General features: G+C 35.5%; 1 protein-coding gene across 3 annotated transcripts; it reads left to right on the top strand.

The window, feature by feature from the left end:
- Positions 1–292: 292 nt before the first annotated feature.
- Positions 293–17002, top strand: LOC116168597 (UDP-glucuronosyltransferase 2C1). 3 transcript variants are annotated; one of them, XM_031484522.1, is made up of 5 exons: positions 293–615; positions 9708–10033; positions 10488–10988; positions 16165–16393; positions 16439–17002. In XM_031484522.1, exons 2-5 carry the CDS (start codon positions 9710–9712, stop codon positions 16954–16956), a joined length of 1572 nt encoding a protein of 523 aa, XP_031340382.1. In that variant the 5' UTR covers positions 293–615; positions 9708–9709; the 3' UTR covers positions 16957–17002. The 3 variants fall into 3 exon arrangements, with proteins under 3 accessions (XP_031340382.1, XP_031340381.1, XP_031340383.1); XM_031484521.1 differs by lacking the exon at positions 293–615 and adding an exon at positions 9505–9654; XM_031484523.1 differs by lacking the exon at positions 293–615 and adding an exon at positions 9508–9600.
- Positions 17003–19077: the final 2075 nt, after the last annotated feature.

Genomic DNA, 19077 nt, shown 5'->3' with positions numbered 1-19077 from the left:
AACTAAGGTTCACAGGTCAATTTAAGAACAGATTGAGGGTGTATTTTCAACCCTTTGAGGAGGAGTACCACTATAAAAATTTGGAATAGGTGTTGAGAGCCATTTTTAAAACCGTTATAAACTTTGCGCCCTTGATAAAATAGGTTTAGTATATTATTAAAGTGGAACATTTCACAAAATGAGGTAAACAGTCCGTTTGGTCTGTGCCATTTCTTCTGCCAATTTTAAAAGAAAGCGCACTGGCTTTATTATCATTGTATAATAACACTGTGCTAGTGGCATACTACAAAGCATTATTTAACACGCTGTAAAATAGTAGTGAACAGCACGAGCGTAATTTCATTTCCATTTCTCTTCACTTTCAATAGCGGTAACTCCGACAAATTGAAACGCTAACACAGTTCTTCGGCAACTTCTGCGTACGCTCATTTAATGATCAATTTATGACTCTTCTTAAATTTTTATTAATTTATGTTTGCCAGAACTTGTGTTACTTTGCAAGTGATTAATTTTATTTAACAATAAAAATAATGGATTGAAATACTTAAAAAATTAATTAAAACCAGTACCTACTGAGGCGCTCAACAGGTCCACGGAGCTAATCAAATTTTAACAGTGAGTACATTTTTTTTTTAATTGCACATTTTTTCAAGTTCCTTCCTGGGTCAAGTAGCGCCGTTGTTTTACACTTGATCTGAGATTTCACTTCCATTATAGAAAGTAACAACGGTGATGAGAAGAATTTTTTCGCTCCGTCTTTGTCCACGATGTTATGATTATAATGCGGCGAAACCTTTCTCTTTTCTATACTTACACTTTTCATAACAAAACGTTTGTTTTTCTGACAAGGAAATTATACATTAATTGTTGAATTGCATGTTTTGTCCTTAAATTGAGAGTAATCATTTTGGTTTATTTTGCATGCTAGTTACATTTCTCTATAGGTAGTGCAATTAGTGATACAATGTGGAACGCATATAAGTTACTGATTAATATTACTTTGCTGCATCCATATTGATCTGACTGCCGCAAAAATGTTTAATTGCTGATTTGTCTCATGCATCATTTATAGGCCATGAATATTTTGTTGCCGATTTCAAATTCTAGTTCTGCATCACCAAATTTGTAATGAACGCTTTCTTTCATTCTGTTTATAACAAAAGGCACAAAGAAAAGGGCCTGGTTTATGTAATTATTTATCAAAAAGGACCGTCAAAGAGATATAAGGAGTGATTACGTAAATCAGTCGTCCGAGAAAATAACATTAATTCGCCAATTTCTAATTAAAGATGCCTTCACGTACTCAATTTGTAGATTTTTTGGCAGCAAACCAGCCGAAACCTTTCTTTTCCGTGTTGCATTACTTCTTTTTTAATACTCATTTCACTCACATCTTCTATAATTTGCAAATTAATGGTCGGTAACTTTGCCATTGCCTTCCATTTTTTAACGAAGGCTGTATTTTAAACGGTTAATGAATTTCGCGCATATCGCAATCTTGAGTGTGTGCAAACAATAATAAACTCAAGAATGCGTAAGAAAGTGAAGAAAAGTTCAAGTTCACTGCCATAAAACATCAAGGAAATGAAATAATTTTGAAACCTCCTACTGCAGAGCGCAACATTTCTCAGGAAGCAGTTGAGGACGACAGAATTCATTACGGTCCGACGGACAAACATTAAATTATCATTAAAAATGTGTGCAAAGAATTTTAATAAATTTATTATATCACAACTGCATTATGTAAAAAATATAGTAACGAGGTTAGTACTACATAAAGCAGGAGAAAAAGCCGGTATCAAAGGAAAAACAAGAATCATTTTCTTTCCTGAGTAACATAACGATAGTTTGCATATGAATTACTAAATAATAAAACTGTATCGATTGAGATCAGAAATAGGTTCTCGTACCCCCTACATCTCATAGCCTACTTCTTAATAATTGTAACTGGTCACTGTTCGATGATATACGCTTCAAAAGCATTATTAAGCGGCAGAGCAAACCGATGCAAGCTTTATAGGGGAGACGATGGTGTCCGTCTGGCCGTCCGTGAACACGATAACTGTCAAACGCTTGGACCGATTTGGTTCAAACTTTGCATAGTTAACGTATATGCCACAAGTAATAAGCCTATTGAAAATGTCAAATCCGATGACCCTGTGGGGTCACGCTTCTCTGTCCCTGCCAAACTCTTGAACCTATTCGGTTGAAACTTTGCACAGTAGACTTATATGCCATATGTAACAAGTCTATTGAAAATGGGTCAAATCCAATGACCCCGTGGGGTCACACCGAGGTGCTCTGCCGCTTTTTTAGTTGCTCTTTAGGGGTTTATTTTACAAGTGATAGCTTTAATGCTTCTAAAGCGGTCAGAGTATTCGTTAATAGTGTTATAAAAAAGTCCTCGGTTAAAGTTTACAAAATTACCAGCTTCCATTGAGTGCAGAAAACTGCCACAACCTGAAGACTCTAAAAACCAATTAATGGTTTTACAAAGCCTATTAACAAACCTTGGAGTCTTGAAATACGATCTTAACGACTTTTAGATTTTAGAACAATTGAACTTGGTCAAGCATAGCTTGATCTAGTGACCCAGTTTGAAATTTGTAATAGTCTGTTGACAGTACTATGGTGTAATATAATACAGAGAATTGTGTGGACTGCTGATTCGATGTACAGCAATGTTATGGCTATTTTCACTAGCCAAACGCAGAATAAACCGAAATAGTAAGAAAATTATAGAAAATCCACTAGGGAACCAAATTTTCCACAAAAAAAAAACTCGGCAAGGATCTTCTGGATCATATTGGGTAAAGATGGGTCACTGGGGCAAACTGGGATGACCTAACAATTTTAGGCACCCAGCTGATTCAATCACCAGGTGCAATTGTGCTCTTCAGTGTACATACATAGAAAGACTTTATTAGTTCGAAGAGGGTCTTAAAGCCTTTCAGGATTCGTATATTCAAGATTATTGTAAGTTCTTAAGGACTTTCGAAACCCTTAAAGACCTATACAGGGTGGTGACTTGCGTAACGCATCATAGGGATTTCAATGTAAAATTCATAACAGTTATCAATTAGCAGCAGTTCGAAATGGATTTTATGTTCGACTTGGTTACTGTCTTGGGGTTAATGGTGACTTATTCGAACATTTATTGTAAATTGTTATAATAGGAAACCGTTTTTAGTAATTTGGTCTTTCTTTATGTTGAATTCGCTGTTCTAAATATAATACTTTTTGATAGAATTTGATTTGTTTTATAGCTGACGTTCCATGGCATGACGGATATTGGCGTAGTTTTTGTATTATAAAATTCCATGGCATCACAGAACAAAGGTGCGGGTTTTATTTTTCCAATTTCCCGTTTTTATTATGCAAAAAATTGAAACGCAATGCGGTTGATTGACGTAAAAAATTTGTTTCTACAAAAAACCTTAATACATTTTTGCTCTAAAATAATTTGGGGAGCCAATAATCGCATGTTATGAATTTTACATTGAAATCCCTATGATGCGTTACGCAAGTCACCACCCTGTATAAAAATTCATGGAGAAAAAACATTTGATGACTCGTGAAGGCTTTTAAGTTTTAAACGTTCTTAAAAACCAACAACGCCTAATCAAAGTTTTGGAACGCTCTCTCGTAATACACTCGTAATAGTTACCAAGGACTCATAAAAGCTGTTCGTGCTTTTAAAGACTCTTAAAGGTTACAAAAATTCATCTTTTAGTTTGCAAAAGCCCTCAATAGTATTCAACAACACTACGCCATCATTATATGGGGCAACTCCAATGCAACTGTCAGACTGCTGTTACTGCAAAAACGGATCATACGTCATATGTGTAACTCTGGCATACGTAACCACTGCAAACCTCTTTTTAAACGCTTGCAAATAATGACTGTGTACTCCTTATATATGTATAACTGTGTGCAATTCGTTTTCGACAACTCATATCAGTTTACAACGAACGAAGAGATCCGCAGCTGTGATAGGAAGACTCGTTTCGGTTCTAAGCTCACCGTCCCTCGACATAATACCTCTCTGTTCAAGAACTCTCCAAAATACATGTGCATTAAACTTTTCAACAGCCTCCCTATTGATCTCCTGAAATGCAATCAGGCCTCCTTTAAGTCTAAGGTCAAAATGTTCTTTCTAGATAATCCGTTCTATAGTGTCAACGAATACCTCTGCAAAACCTAATTATGTCTTTCTGTGTGTTATATGTAAATGCTTGTTACTGTTAGTCTGGTTGTAGTCAATTCTGTAGTTTGTATGTATCTTTCAAGTCGCGTAAAATTTAAAATGACGTTTCCAATATTACTTATACACTGTAATCAAAATGGAAAAAATAAATAAATATAAAAAATATAATATAAAAAACCTCAATAGTTTTCAAGAGTCATCCGGTGGAGTCTTTTAAGCTTACAGACATTTGGAGAATATGTTACAGGCTCTTGAATACCTTTAGAGATTCTTAAATTTAGAAGACTGCATAATACTTTATAAATCTCTAGAAGAACACTCCTGAAGGTTAATGAAAACGCATGTCTTTAAAGGCCTCGAAAAAGCTTATGGAAACCTTTAAAGGAGGTATGTTTATTAGAAACAAGTATGTTTTAAACAGCTTGTATGTAGTATGTGTATATTAAAGATCTGTTCAACAGTTATCTTTTTATTAAATAGCGCAAAGACCAAATTAAAACAACATTTAAATAATTACAAAATTAACCAAATTTCAAAAAATTAAAATCCGTTTAAGATTTGGTGCTGATATCGTAGAAATTGCTACACATATGAGGACAATGCGAAACGTTTTTCCAACTTCCATGCGACTATTGTGAGTCTGTTATTAAATTGACATTTCTCTATCAATGTTTTTCAACTAAAAAATTGAATCCCCCCCCCCCCACCACCACCATAGGGCAAGCGTTAGTAGTAGTTTTTTATCCTTGTAACATGGATAGCGTAGAGACCGGCACTTCAATGTGGATATTCTAATCTAATTCTTTATAAAGGCATTCAAATTCTTAATTTGTCTCCTGATTTTTTGTCTAGTCGTATACTCCAAAGATCGTGATGATCTTTGTATACTCAGCACTGTGGCGAAGAGCCTTCATGGACCGATTTCAATGCATTTTTGTTTTTTCATAAGAGGGATCCAGTGCTGTATCCAGGTGTCAACCTCGGTTATAATTCTGTTCAAAGTTTTCATATTTGGATAAAGGTTGGATAATTTCAAGCGGAAATATGGAGGGAGATAGTGACGGACAATTTATATACATGGGAGGAATAAGGAGGTCAGTAATTGATTAGACAAAAGTAAATAAAAAAATACCAGAGAAAATAGAACAATTTAAGGTAGAAACAAGGGTAGAATCGAATCATCAACCGATGGAATTGAGGGAAGATAACATGATCAATAAATAACAAAACACAAAGACGAAAGGAGATACCGTTATGGATAAAAGACACTGTATACAGACTAGAGGAACAAGGAGAAGACATGGGAGGGAGTACAGAAAAGGAGTGCTTTTTATTTTACACAGACAACAAAATAATTCACAGGGAAACACAGAACCATTACAAACAAACTACAACTTTAAGATTACTTGCAGTAGACATAAAACAACAACTTTAATGAACATTAATTAGTAATTACGCACCCAACTCCATTGTAAATGTCCCTTTTCTACAACCCCGTCCTGACGGAATTATTATTAACACACTTCATAAATGCATGAATAACAAATAAGGAATTATCACCGAACACGATAAGGGGTAGCGAAGGAGGACTATGGTTGGTAAAACTTAATTGTTTTCATCGAGACCTTTCATTAGAGTACCATGACGGATAAAACCATTCCCCCCAATCCCCCATTTTGATAAAGGGTAAGAAAGAAGAGCGGTAGTTGGTAGTTCCTTTTGTTGAGCCCTTTAATTAGAATACAATAAAAGATAAAATTAATGTTGCACTCCCTCGATGACGCTGAGACCAAAGCCTTCAAGTCACGTTCAAGTGAGGTTAAATTTCTTGCATTGATTGTTCATTTTACGGGAATTGATTTTTATCCAAATGTTACGCTAGACACACTGTATACATAAACTAAAATATGTATATACAATGTCTTCCACATAAAGTAGGCACTATTGCTAACTTTGTTATTAATACAGCCACGAAGTAACCAGTTTTTAATGGAACGCACTATATATCCTTGCATATTTTGAAAGAAAATGAATTTCTAATTAGGAATTGTAGTTTTTAATTGTATTACAAAGATTTAAAATAAGACGCAGGCATATATAGAATTACAAACGTTTTTAGCGCAACCCACGAAAGTCCGTCCGTCTTCCCGTCGTTCGGCGCTATAACTCAGTCCCTAGACCTCGTATCAACTTCGGATTTTCTCTATATGAAAGTTTATGTGTTCCAAACTTGCAACTATCAAAAATTAACTTTGGTATCGATCACTTTCTTGTCCAAAATCTATCTAAATCCTCATTCATGCACCAATTTTGTTGCCGAAACCACTCTATTGTATGATAACCAAGAAGTGATCCATGTGTATTGTTGGAGACCAAAATATTCGTACTCAAAAGATGTCAAAAGGGTTATTTATGCACCAATTTTCTTGGAAAAAAGACCAAGCTCTATTTTTCGATGTGCAAGAAGTATCCATGTATATTTTTTGTCACCACCGGATTGTTGTTCTTGTCATGAAGACATAAAGATTTTAATTTTAATTGAATCCTAAAATACCTTTTCTTGCGCAACCCATTATGGACAGTGGTATATTCCGTCCGTCTACCTAAGCCGGTGGCGCAGTGGTTGCGTTCGCATCCCGCTGCCGACTGCTCTGTCTGGGGTTTTGTCAGATGAAACGAGACGAATGCTGGAGTAGTACTATTCCCTCTCAGCACCCTAACTCCGTTCCTTCCGTTTCCATCCTTAACTTTACCCATCCTTACATTCCCGTTTTCTGCCTGAAGAGGGTCACGAAACCCTGAGCAGCCCGCCTCCGGCATCCCTTGGGGTGTGGGAAGAATGAAATACGTTGACCTTCTCCTTTTTTTTCCTTTCCGTCCGTCTGCCTGTCCATCCACGCTCAGACTATAAAGTGGTTGCCCTGTATCTTAATAACTACTGATTAATTTGCATTTACGATTGTGTAACAAAAATTTTACAGCAAAAATTATGTTTTTCTATTTCGGTGTCACAATGATGATTTTGTACAACTGTTTTCGGCCGAAAACAAGTTGTACAAAGACAGTGATTCTTAGATTAGGAAAGAGTATGGATACCGCGTATGCCGTACAGCCCGTGTATGAATCGTGTTACCTTTTTAAACAAGTCCGCCATTTTATATGTGGCACATATGTCATTAAAGAAACATCGTTTTTTATGAGTTTTTGCGCTTAAATTGAGAGGAAATACACAAACAACAACTTAAAATCATGGTGAAATGTGCATATTGTGGATGCAAAAGCCGGAGTGAGAAGGAGGAACCCGGAATTTCATTTCAAACGTAAATATTGAAAATGTGCCTAATGCCGTTACCACGTATTTTCCTATTTTTCCTCATAAAGCTTTTTCTTTGAATATTCTTTTTTTAATATGTTAAAATCCATAGCTTAATGAGCGAGTTGACTTAATTTCTTACAACAGAACCAATCCCATGCATTCAAAATTTGATAACAAACTTCTTCAAGGATGGAATTATTCAATAAACTCCATAGGCGTAGTCATTAGCACTCCGCGTTTTTCAAAGAGAAAATTGGTACGGAAACGGCTTTACGTGAAAAATCAAACAGAAAGCAATGAAGATTCTTATTTTATCACAATCTTTAGCTGGAGGGAGTGGAGGGACAGTTAGTTTTGAAGGCATTTCCGAAAAAAGATGAGAGGAAGTTTCGTTTATACCCGTGTCTGATTAATAAATAGCGCAACGCACGAATTTCATTCGTATGTTCAACTTCAACGTGATTTATTAGCTATAATAGGTGCTTCTGCCACTATTCGCATTTACGGATGCTACGACACTGGCCAATGTCAATATGTGGCAGCTGGTAACACTACCGCTAGTGAATTATGCGTCCATATTCTTTCCTTGTCTAAGCAGTGATTATAGTCGTTTTTTTTGGTAACTCATCTCTTAAGTTGGCAGTTACTAGTTAGTACAAGTAGGTACTTCGTTGGGTACTTCCATGTTTGAACTTCAAAATTCAGTCTTACTCACGGTCTTACTACGCTGCCAACCTAAAACTTAACGGCATAAAAAGTGTTCCCAACATAAAACATGTTAGTTCTAATGTTCCCTATAATTTCTGATAATGATTTTTTTAAATTAAATTAAAGCTTCGCGTCGCCACTCGTGCCACAAGATAGTCGTATTACAATAGGTCGCATTGTAACACTTGTCTTTCAATATACTATTAAGTAGTTAAATTATCATATTTGTTTTATACCAAAACCGTTGAGCTATTTTGTCGCAGGATGATTGATGAGACCCCGATTTCTGAGGGTTTTATATCAGAACTCTCACTATGAAATTTGACGCTTTTTCGGTAGGCACTTTAGCAAGTCTTGGGTTGATAGAAAACGGGTTTTTTCGTAGGTGCTCAGCTCTCGTTTTCTCAATAAATTCCTTGTTATCGCCCCCGAGCAGGGAAAGGTTTCTAGATGTTAGCAATAGTTTGTGCTATATATTCCCCAATTAGGGCTTTGCTACCAGTACAGTATCAATACAACCATGGTTCAATTTGTGGTAATTAGTATCATTATTTTTAGAATTGTCCAGAATTTGGTGCAATTGTTGGCAAAGATTTTGAAACTGTTTTATTAAAAAAAAAGGTATGGTACTCTCCGCAATAGCGCCGATTGACAAATCAAACTGTTTATGTATGCGAGGCGGTAATTAAACTTCAATACACGGTTTTATGTAAGATCGTATGTTTCCTGAAAGTGGTACTTATGTAAATTATTCCTAGAACTGCTACTGTAACACCGAAACGATGAACCAAGTTAGGGACCTCATTCGCAAAACTATTAGAAACAGTTTGCGTCATTGTAATATTTACCAACGTTAATCGATTGAGCGTGTAAGTTTAGGTGGGATTTGGAGAAAATCTTAAACTTTCTTTTTTTATTCATACGTTTAACGAAGGTGATGTAACCGTAACGTGTTGACTTAAGCGTTTACGGAAATTGATTAACGCACATTGCACGATTTAAATAGTATCCCGTAATTCATCTACCGACCGAAATCGAGTACCTTAAATTTAAGAACTTCTTTAATTTTTCGAGATTTATTTTTAAACGTCTTTTTTCAAAATGCGTTATTTCTGTGCGTCCGCCCGTCCTCCCATGATGTTATCCATTTTGGTAAATTTGACAATGGCCTTTAGAGATAATAGCCGATTCTATAATGACTGATAATTAATACAGGTAAACTAACCTCAACTGTAATATCTTCTACTATTGCGCATATGATCAGTAATGAAAAATGTATATTCCAATATCAAGACACTTTCTGTGTAGTTCGTGTCAGCATGCACTCTGTAAAAAACAAATGAGAACTAAGTACAAGTGGTTACCGCAAGTATGTGTACGATATTGCTTGACAAAAGCTCCCAAAAATAAAGCCACATTTTTGGTAAATTATGCAATTACTTTGATGGTTATCTACTATGGATATGTTTGTTTCAGATATGACACACTTGGCTACACTCGCACTCCTTGCAGCCCTAGTTGATCATTCGTTCTCTGCTAACATCCTGATGATCACTTTGGGAGGAACCAAGTCTCATAAAATTCCCTTCTGGGAGTTGGCTCGTGGGTTAATTCCCCGTGGACACAATGTAACCTTTATTAACGCCTTTCCTGCCGATTTCGTCATGCCCGGGTTAGAAGAAATAACACCACCGGGGCTGGTGTTCTACGTCAGGAATTTTACGGATTGGGATTTGGTCGGATCCAGAATGCGGGGTGAGGAACCTGTACATCCTTTGGACATGCTCAGATATGGGTACCAGGTACGGATGTTTTTGCGCAATATTTTGTTATAATAATTCCCTTGAACTTAGTAACCTTTGTGAATAGAAAATGTTTAATGTTTTCATCACGTATACAAATGTTATTAATGCCCCCATTAAGATGGTTAATAAGGTGTGATTAACCTATTTGTCTCCAAAGCACATACATCTTTATCTTACTTTAGACAGGCAAGAAGGTTTGAAATTTCTTTGTTAGTCTAACAATGGAGTTGCACATAAGGCTTGATTTCTGCATCAAAGCAATAAATGATACATAAAGCTCAGGTTCATTACCTGTGACATTGAGTTTTGTAAAATGGTCGTACAGATAATAACAATAAAAATTGCGAACACCACATCGTAATTGCGATCTCTTCACTTCACATTAATCACGCATCCAAGTTCAATTGTCCGTAGGCTTACGTACTTTAAATAATTGTATTTCCCATTCCAGGTATGTGATGAGCTTTTGTCAGACTCCGAAACAAAAGACTTCCTATACTCTCATCTCAACTTCGATCTTTTAATATTGGATGGAGCCTATCCTGAATGCGCTGTTGGATTCGTTCATCATTTTAAAGCACCATTTATGTACATAAATACAGTCGGATTTTACACAGGATCTTTATCCGTAGCGGGAAATCCGACCCTTTACTCTGTTACACCATTCTTGGCACGTCCCTATACCGATACGATGAATATATTCCAAAGGACCTCAAATACTGTGTTTCACCTTATGGCTAATTTAATGCACTCTTTTATGGTACGATTTGCTTTGCAACAAATACTGCGCAGCCATTTTGGAGACGACGTTCCTGCGATTTATGACACCTCGAAGAACGTCAGCTTTATTTTGCAGAACGCTTATGCTACGATTACGTATCCTAGGCCGTATCTGCCGAACGTGGCTGAAATTGCTTGTATACATTGCAAGCAAACAAAACCATTACCTTCGGTGAGTATCGTATCTCCTAATATCGACCTTATCTTAAAAGTGGACAGTCAAAAGAATAATTTGAAATCTCAAATGTTGGATAGTGCAAGGCATAAATTAAAACTAAATGAAATAGCTAGTTCATGGCGGGTTTCGTTAAACTTCCCATGGATCCATGGAGGTTACATTTTTGAAGTGTCACGCTGCATCGATCATCTTGGTGACATTTCTCTCAAAAAGTAAACTCTGGTAGAACATATCTTCGTTAATAATCTTAGGAGTAGGTACTGGCATTTAGATCAGCAAGAAAATATATATCCAAAAGCTGTTGAGATTCTAAATAAGCTAAGTAATTGGTTTAATTTTAACAAATTATTCTTAAATCACGATAAAACATTTTTCCTACCGTTTACAACTTTTGGAAATAACCATTTTGTCTGACTCAAGCAACAAAAACATTAATATTCTAGGCACTGGGAAGTTTCTGGGGATCTATTTAGATCAAAACTTAAATTGGAAATGTCACTGCGAACATCTTATTAAAAGACTAGACACATATTGCTACCAGATACGGAATCTTAAAGAATTAATGGATGTGAACCATACTTTAAATTATTACTATGCTCAAATTCAATCCAGATTGTCGTATGGAATAATTGTTTGGGGCTCGTCAAGCGCGGCAAAAAATGTTTTTCTGGTACAAAAACGAATAGTCCGGTGTATTGCAGGTAGTAAGAAATTTGATTCGTGTCGCCCGGTATTTAAAAAATTGAATATTCTTACACTTTCATCACTCTATATACTTGAATTGTTAACTTTTATTTTCCATAATCAGCAACATTTCTTACGCCATAGCAGTTTTCACAATTATAACACGCGCAATAAACAACAATTTATCATCCCTTTAACAAGGCTTAAACTTGCCCATAATTCTCCCACGTCAATGGGCATTAAATTATTTAATGCTCTTCCAAGTACACTTAGAAGTCAGGGAACAATAAAGTGCTTTAAAACTTCTTTAAAAAAATTTCTTCTAGTCAATGCACCATATACAATTGATGAATTTCTAAATTCTATTGATAAAAATTGCGGATCTCTAGTGTAATTTATATTGCATTCTTTCTTTTTTGTCCATTGTATTGTGTATGACCAACATTTTTTAAATTGTATTTAATTGTATTTTTTTGTGTCTGACGTATCCTATACAATTCAAAATTTGTCTTGGGAATTAATATATATTATTATTATTATTCATAGTTCCATATATGCACTTTAGAGTAAAATCAAAATATACCAACGATTTATTTATTTTAAAGGTATCTTGATTAGCGAAATTATTCGACATACAAGTTCAGCAAAACCAAGAAATCAAGATATTTCGAAAACTATTTGAAACTAAAACTTTTGTTCGTTTTACGTACGTTCAATAATTCCAATACATACATACAATTACAATTTGAAACCAAATACAGGGTGTTCCATTTCAAGAAATGTTAATTTTTGGCTCCTCCACCCTGTATAATTCAAAATATTCCTAAAATAAATGTAGGAGCTATTCTACAATTTACTATACAAAATCAGTATCTCGACAATAGCAATCAACACTCGCCTTGTGCAATCCACAGTAACTATAAATACACAAGATACTTTTAAAGATTACAAATAATGACGAATAATTTTTTTGAAAATGCCGTATTGTAGTGAGTGACACAATGAATATAACATTAACGTAAAAACTTATACTAACTGATTTTTTGAGTTTTTTAATACAATAGTAACAGATGTAATAGTGTAGAATATTCTAGACCTTTCCCTTTGTAGGTACCTTCCTCCAACATTTTCGAAATATTCACAATTAAGTCACCAATAGATATGTCTCGTTCTAACGTTCCACTTGCCCTTTATGAGTACCCTCTTCCGACACTTCGTTTTCAAGATATTCATTTCATTTCATTTATTTATTCGTTGTTGCTTTACCTTATAGTAGGTGGCAACACCATGTGCCTAATACATACAAACATACTTAGCACAAATACTAAAATTACAAAATGTATAACATTCGCTTCTAGTTCAGAAATAGATACGTCTTGTCTCGACTATTTATTTTGCCTTTGAGAGTACTTTCCTCCTTTGGATATTCGCTTTTAAAGTTTTGAGATCACCAATGGATATATTTCTTCCACACGTCCCAATCGTCCTTTGTGAATTCCTTCCTCCGATAATCTGTTCTATATAAGGAATTGTATCCGATCACGATAAGGCGTCGATGAGGACTATGGTTGGTAGAAATTAATTCCTTTCGTTGAGACCTTTCATTACCGTTCCATGAAGAATAAAACCAGTTTCTCCCAACCCCCCATATAAGGGTGGGGGGGGAGGGGGCTAAAACAGCGAAATTTTATGACAACTTCAAGGCATAGCAAACAATAGCACATTTTTTAGAGCATTTTCCAAAAGGAAATTGTCCGTCTGTCCGTCTGTACCACTACTAGTCCTTCAGTTTAGGCTTTTTCATTGTGGTTTCTTTCTTATACGGTGTAGTACAGCCTATAGACCAGAACTACAAAAGTTTATTTGGATTGGTCACTGCCTTCCCGAGTTATTACTGATTCTTCGGTCGCAAGTGACCACGTTTTTAACCTGTTTTAATATTGTCACACGAAGTACGTGCGTCCTCTAGAGTCTAGATACCCCTGGCAGATATTTAAGGCCGGGTTTATGCTCAGCGTTCTGCGTCGCGGAATTTAGCGCGTCCCGCGTTTTTTTCAAATTCAAATTTTCAGATCAAAAGAAGTACTAACTAAAATATGCACTTTTTTTCTGAATTAACAGTAGAGGCGAAGGTAACTTAAACACCTACGGCTGAGGAAAAGATACAGAGCACAAAATCGCAACTCTTTTTAAAGACCGGCAAATTTATTCAACAAAAGATAGGGCAACTTCTAACTATACGCATTTATGCATTTCCGAGGTGAATCCTTTGGGATTTGTTTGTCGTATCCTTATAACCATCGTAGTGAAGGTCTTTAATCAAGAGAAGTAACTGTAAACCCACGCTTATTCGCTTTACTGTACAAACTTTATTACTAAAAGTTTAACAAATTTAGTAGACAACTACTTACACCGAAAGGGGGGTAAATAGTGAAAAACAAAGTTATTTATGTAATTGCATGCCGTATTACGCCATAATGTAATTGTACAAATTTTTCTCGGGCAAATTTCGGAACTAGTGTTCGCAGTTTTTAATGAGATTGAAAGGCTATGAGTACCTACCTATCCTCGCTAAACCACTGGCTTTTCGCCAAAAACTACTTTTAATTTCGGACATGAACAAAATTGCATGCCTTTTATCAATAACAGCCCTATCCGGCAAATCTCTGTGTCTTTCTCTCATGCTTACATACGGTAGAGATTATTACAGCCAGACGATCGGGAGATTGGTAATGCAGGTCCACCACAAATCGTTCAATCACATTATATGCTGTCTAAATTTTAATACAACAAACAGTCACTGATAGATAATGTTGAATTAATTATCCAAATCACACAAAATAAATTGCAAAAATCCGCAGTGTCTTGCTCTAGAAAAGTATCGCAATCCTCAACTAGTGCAACTATTTTTGAAAATTATAAGTAAAGCAGCGATGAAACTATCATCAAATGTGCTTGCTGAAAAAATGGAAATTTTGAAAAGACATCTAAAGCCCTTGGTTTAATTAGAAATAATATTTGTTTTGATTCTCTATATGTCTGGTAAAGGTAACAAAACTTTAATTCTGAAAATACTTTTCTCAATATTTAATGGCGGATGTAATTGAAAATTACTCTGTAGAATTAAACGTTGTTCTTATGCTCGACTGGATTCTTGGTGCCATTTTTGGGTTTTTTTAATTATATCTCGGAAACGGTGGGCTCTAGAAAAGATTGTTTTACATGAAAATGAAAGCTAATTAAATTATTTCCATACATATTTTCGAGATGTACATAGATTCTGCCGTCGCGATCGTTAGAAATACCAAAAAGAAGGACAGATGTCATTAGAATGCACAATCATCCTTCCTTACGGTTAAAGAGCGGCTTACTATTTATTCGAACCTATTAAAATGTCCATTTAACATTTGCTATAAAATAAAATATCAAAATTGTAAAATAGATTGAACCCTTCAAGAACCGTTAATTCCAAGTTTTCATCCAATTTTGTATACAGATTAATATTTTTTCTGACAGCGGATCTTAAAGATATTCAACATTTACTGTGATGAGTTATATAAATACACAACTAACCTTGGTTTACAATTCTTCTTGCTGGTGGAAATGGTAGAAATGAACTTTTTATTTATTGTATTTATAATTTCGAACAGTTTCTTTTTATTTTATTTTATTATTACGAATTTTATTTACTCGCACGTAAGGGTCAACGGAGACATTGGTGTGACATCTAACGCTTCCATTTTGAACGATTTGATTTGTGGGACGTCCACGAACCGCTACTCTGAAGTCGCGTATAAGTAGATGTACTTCTTGTGGGTTTGTCTCTCTCACAAATGATTCATTGACTTGCTGAGATAAGTGGAGAAGAAGATAATACAATTTTCCAGAAATTCGACTTAAGAACCATAATGCATGGTTTGAATCTAATCCACACTTTCCCTAAACTTCAATCATATCTCTGGAGCAATACGAGAAATCTCCTTACGATTATCATATTCAAATGACACTGAAGTCCATTGTATACTTTAGTTATAGCTAAAAGATTTGCCAAAGTAGGCACGATGTACATAGAAAATGAGATTAAACGCCGTCGAATAGGAAATTATTTTGTTGTAAAGGCAAGTAACCGGAAATCACATTTACCTTAAAGCTTTGTAAATCCCTCGAAACAAAAAGATTAATATGCTCCTTGCAATTAACTCAGCCGTCAGAATACTGGGGTTTATCTCTGGGGTAACAATAAGCGACTAAAAGGCGTAGTGCTTGCGGAATACTTTACTGGAAGATACATACATGGAATAATCCCGGAGTTAAACCTGTGAGAGTGTTCTGAATGCTCTTGCGTGAAACAAAGAACCCTTTGTTACGTTTGAAACAATAAATATACCGCACGCAGTAATTACTTTGATTTTTTATACAGACGGTCAAGTTGCAATAAAATAGCATTTGTTGTGTAAGCTTTCAGTAACTTTTATTCGGTTTTTAGGATTTGGAAGAATTTATAAGTGGCAGTGGTGATGCAGGATTTATTTATGTGAGTATGGGATCTTCAGTGAAAGCTGCTAACATGCCCGAGTACCTAAGAAGGCTGTTTCTAAGAGTTTTCCAGCAGTTACCGCAAAGGGTTTTATGGAAATGGGAAGCGGGAGACGACATGCCCGATTTGCCACCAAATGTCAAGTTAGGAAAATGGTTACCGCAACAGGATCTTTTAGGTGGATTCCAAAATGCGTTTGCACAAACTAAGTGGTTGATTTTAGGTCACCGCAAAATCAGAGCGTTCGTAACGCACGGCGGTTTATTGAGTATGTTCGAAACGGTGTATCACGGGGTGCCGATCGTGAGCCTGCCGGTTTTTTGTGATCACGATTCAAACGCGGCCAAGGCAGCTTTGGATGGTTACGCGATTAAGTTAGATTTACCTTCAATTAGTGTAGATTCATTACTGGTCGCTATAAAAGAAGTAATTTACAATCCCAAATATAAAGAAGAAGTGAAGAAGAGACAAATACTATTAAAAGATCAGAAAGAAACGCCGCTAGAGAGGGCGGTGTTTTGGACGGAATATGTTTTGAGGCATCGAGGCGCTAAGCATTTACAATCAAACCTGAAAGACCTCAATACATTTCAATATTACATAGTTGATGTTATGCTTGTTATATTGTTATCTTGTTTGTTGTTTTTGTTCGTTTGTAGAGTTGTTTTATCATTGTTGATAGCAGTCCTAAGTGGCAATATTAGTTTAAAGGTCTTTAAAAAGACAATAAAAATAGAATAGACTTTATGTTAGGTTTATAATACATTTTAAGATATTTGAACCATAAGATTTTTATTTTCTTATTTGCATTTATGAGGTGGATCTTAGAACGGACTTACATTAACTAACAGATTTCGGCTAGAAGATCATAGTAGAAACCCATCCATAGCGATTTTGAGATATGTAAGAGCTTAAGACCGACATAAAATAACACAATCAAGGAATCGGTAGAGTATCCGACTCTCCTCTCCTCTAGTTGGGTCATAACTCATAACTTTTATTGTTTCCTGTTGACAATATAATATTGTATTAGGACATGTCACAAAATGAAGAAAAAAGAAAGAAAAAGCAAAGAAAACATTGACATAATTTAACATAAAGATAACATAACATAACTTAAAACCTTGAGCACTTACTTACTTCTAAAAACTCGTCGACAGTGTAAAAAGCATTTTCGCTTAGAATATTTTTATTGATCTTTTAAAATCTTTGAGCGTATGCAGGTTTTTAATTGAGGTTGGGAGGTGGTTGAATAGTTTGATTCCTACAGAGTTTGGAGATTGTTTTGAGATTTTTAACCTTGCCATGGGTATACTAAGGTCTCCTTTATTTCGGGTGTTATAAGAGTGAAATTCATTGTTGCGCCTAAGTTGGTGTTTATTTTTGTAGATATGAGTTAATACTTCCAATATATATAGCGATGGAAGGGTGAGGATGTTATATTTGATGAAATATGGTCGGCAAGACTCCCGCTGCTTTATGCCCAATAAACATCGTATTATACGTTTTTGTACAATAAAAACTTTAGCGGCCAGTGTAGATGATCCCCAGAAAAGAACACCGTAACATAACCTTGACTGAACCTCCGCATAATAGAAGGACAATGTGAAATATACACCAATCAACTGTCTGATACTACGGATTTGAAAGCAACAAACATTAAGCTTTTTTATCAAGCATAAGCAGTGGCATTTCCAGTTTAATTTTGTATCCAAGCACATTCCCAGGTATTTCCCTGATTGTTGCACTGGAACATTAGCAAGAAGGGATACATCGGTGGTGGGAGAAATAGAAGAAAATAAAGTGCAGTACGTTTTGCTATTGTTTAAATGAAGTTTGTTAAAATTAAACCACCCTTGAAGCGTCGATAGAATTCCACTTGCCCGTTGATGTAGGTCAAGAATAGTTTTACAGGAAACTATTGCAGTAGTGTCATCCGCATACATGATTACAGGGTTCAAAATGAAAACAATATCGTTGAGAAATAAAAGAAACAGGATTGGCCCTAAAATCGAGCCCTGTGGTACGCCAATGTTCATCGGCAATAGGCACGATGAGAACTTTGTGATCTTGGAATTGGATTTGCACTTTATTTCTACATACTGAGATCTTCCCGATAAGTAGGATAGGAACCATTCCGAGACTACACCCCGGATTCCATAAAACTCTAATTTTTCAATCAAGACTTTATGGTTGACACAGTCAAAAGCTTTGTTAGGTCACAAAAAATTCCTATTACATGTCGCTTATTTTCAAGGTGAGAAATTACGTCGCTGAGAAATGAGTTTATGGCGGACATAGTAGAATATCCGGTACGAAATCCGTGTTGTCGGTTTGTTATGATATTATTTTTATGTAAATGACCGGTTAATCTATCGAGCATAGCATACTCGAAGACTTTTGACAGCACCGGACTGACAGATATAGGTCTATAGTTGTTACCATCATGCGTTGAACCTTTCTTGTGGATTGGATGAACTATAGACATTTTTAATTGAGCGGGAAAAATACCTTGAGCAAAAGATAGATTAATTAGAAACGTTAACGGAAAAATTATTATTGGTGCGATAGATTTCAACAAATTTGTAGGGATATCATCTGGTCCTGATGTTTTCTTTGATTTTATTTTATTTAGGACGAGTAATAGTTCATCGGTGGTGAAAGGAAGAGCACACATACTATTTGTGACAGATTTTATGTTGTTGAATTTACATCCGGTATAACTTAGATTATTGGATTGCATGGAGTTTACAATTTCCTGAGGACCATTTACGAATCTTTTATTGAATTTATCGGCTATTTCTTTAGGATCGTCTAACATATTACCTTCCTCAAGAAGAGTAATATTTTTGCTACACGCGT

The sequence above is a fragment of the Photinus pyralis genome, unplaced genomic scaffold, assembly GCF_008802855.1.
Source record: "Photinus pyralis isolate 1611_PpyrPB1 unplaced genomic scaffold, Ppyr1.3 Ppyr1.4_LG4, whole genome shotgun sequence".
NCBI lineage: Eukaryota > Metazoa > Arthropoda > Insecta > Coleoptera > Lampyridae > Photinus > Photinus pyralis.
The sequence above is the reverse complement of the archived record's forward strand: the minus strand, read 5'-3'. Positions and strand labels throughout refer to the sequence as shown.

What these genes read in the sequence shown, in the direction of transcription:
- LOC116168597 (XM_031484522.1), top strand. Translation starts at nt 9,710, where the DNA reads ATGACACACTTGGCTACACTCGCACTCCTTGCAGCCCTAGTTGATCAT. An exon ending in TGCTCAGATATGGGTACCAG is followed by an intron (nt 10,034 to 10,487) that starts GTACGGATGTTT and finishes TTCCCATTCCAG; the next exon opens with GTATGTGATGAGCTTTTGTC. An exon ending in ACCGCAACAGGATCTTTTAG is followed by an intron (nt 16,394 to 16,438) that starts GTGGATTCCAAA and finishes GGTTGATTTTAG; the next exon opens with GTCACCGCAAAATCAGAGCG.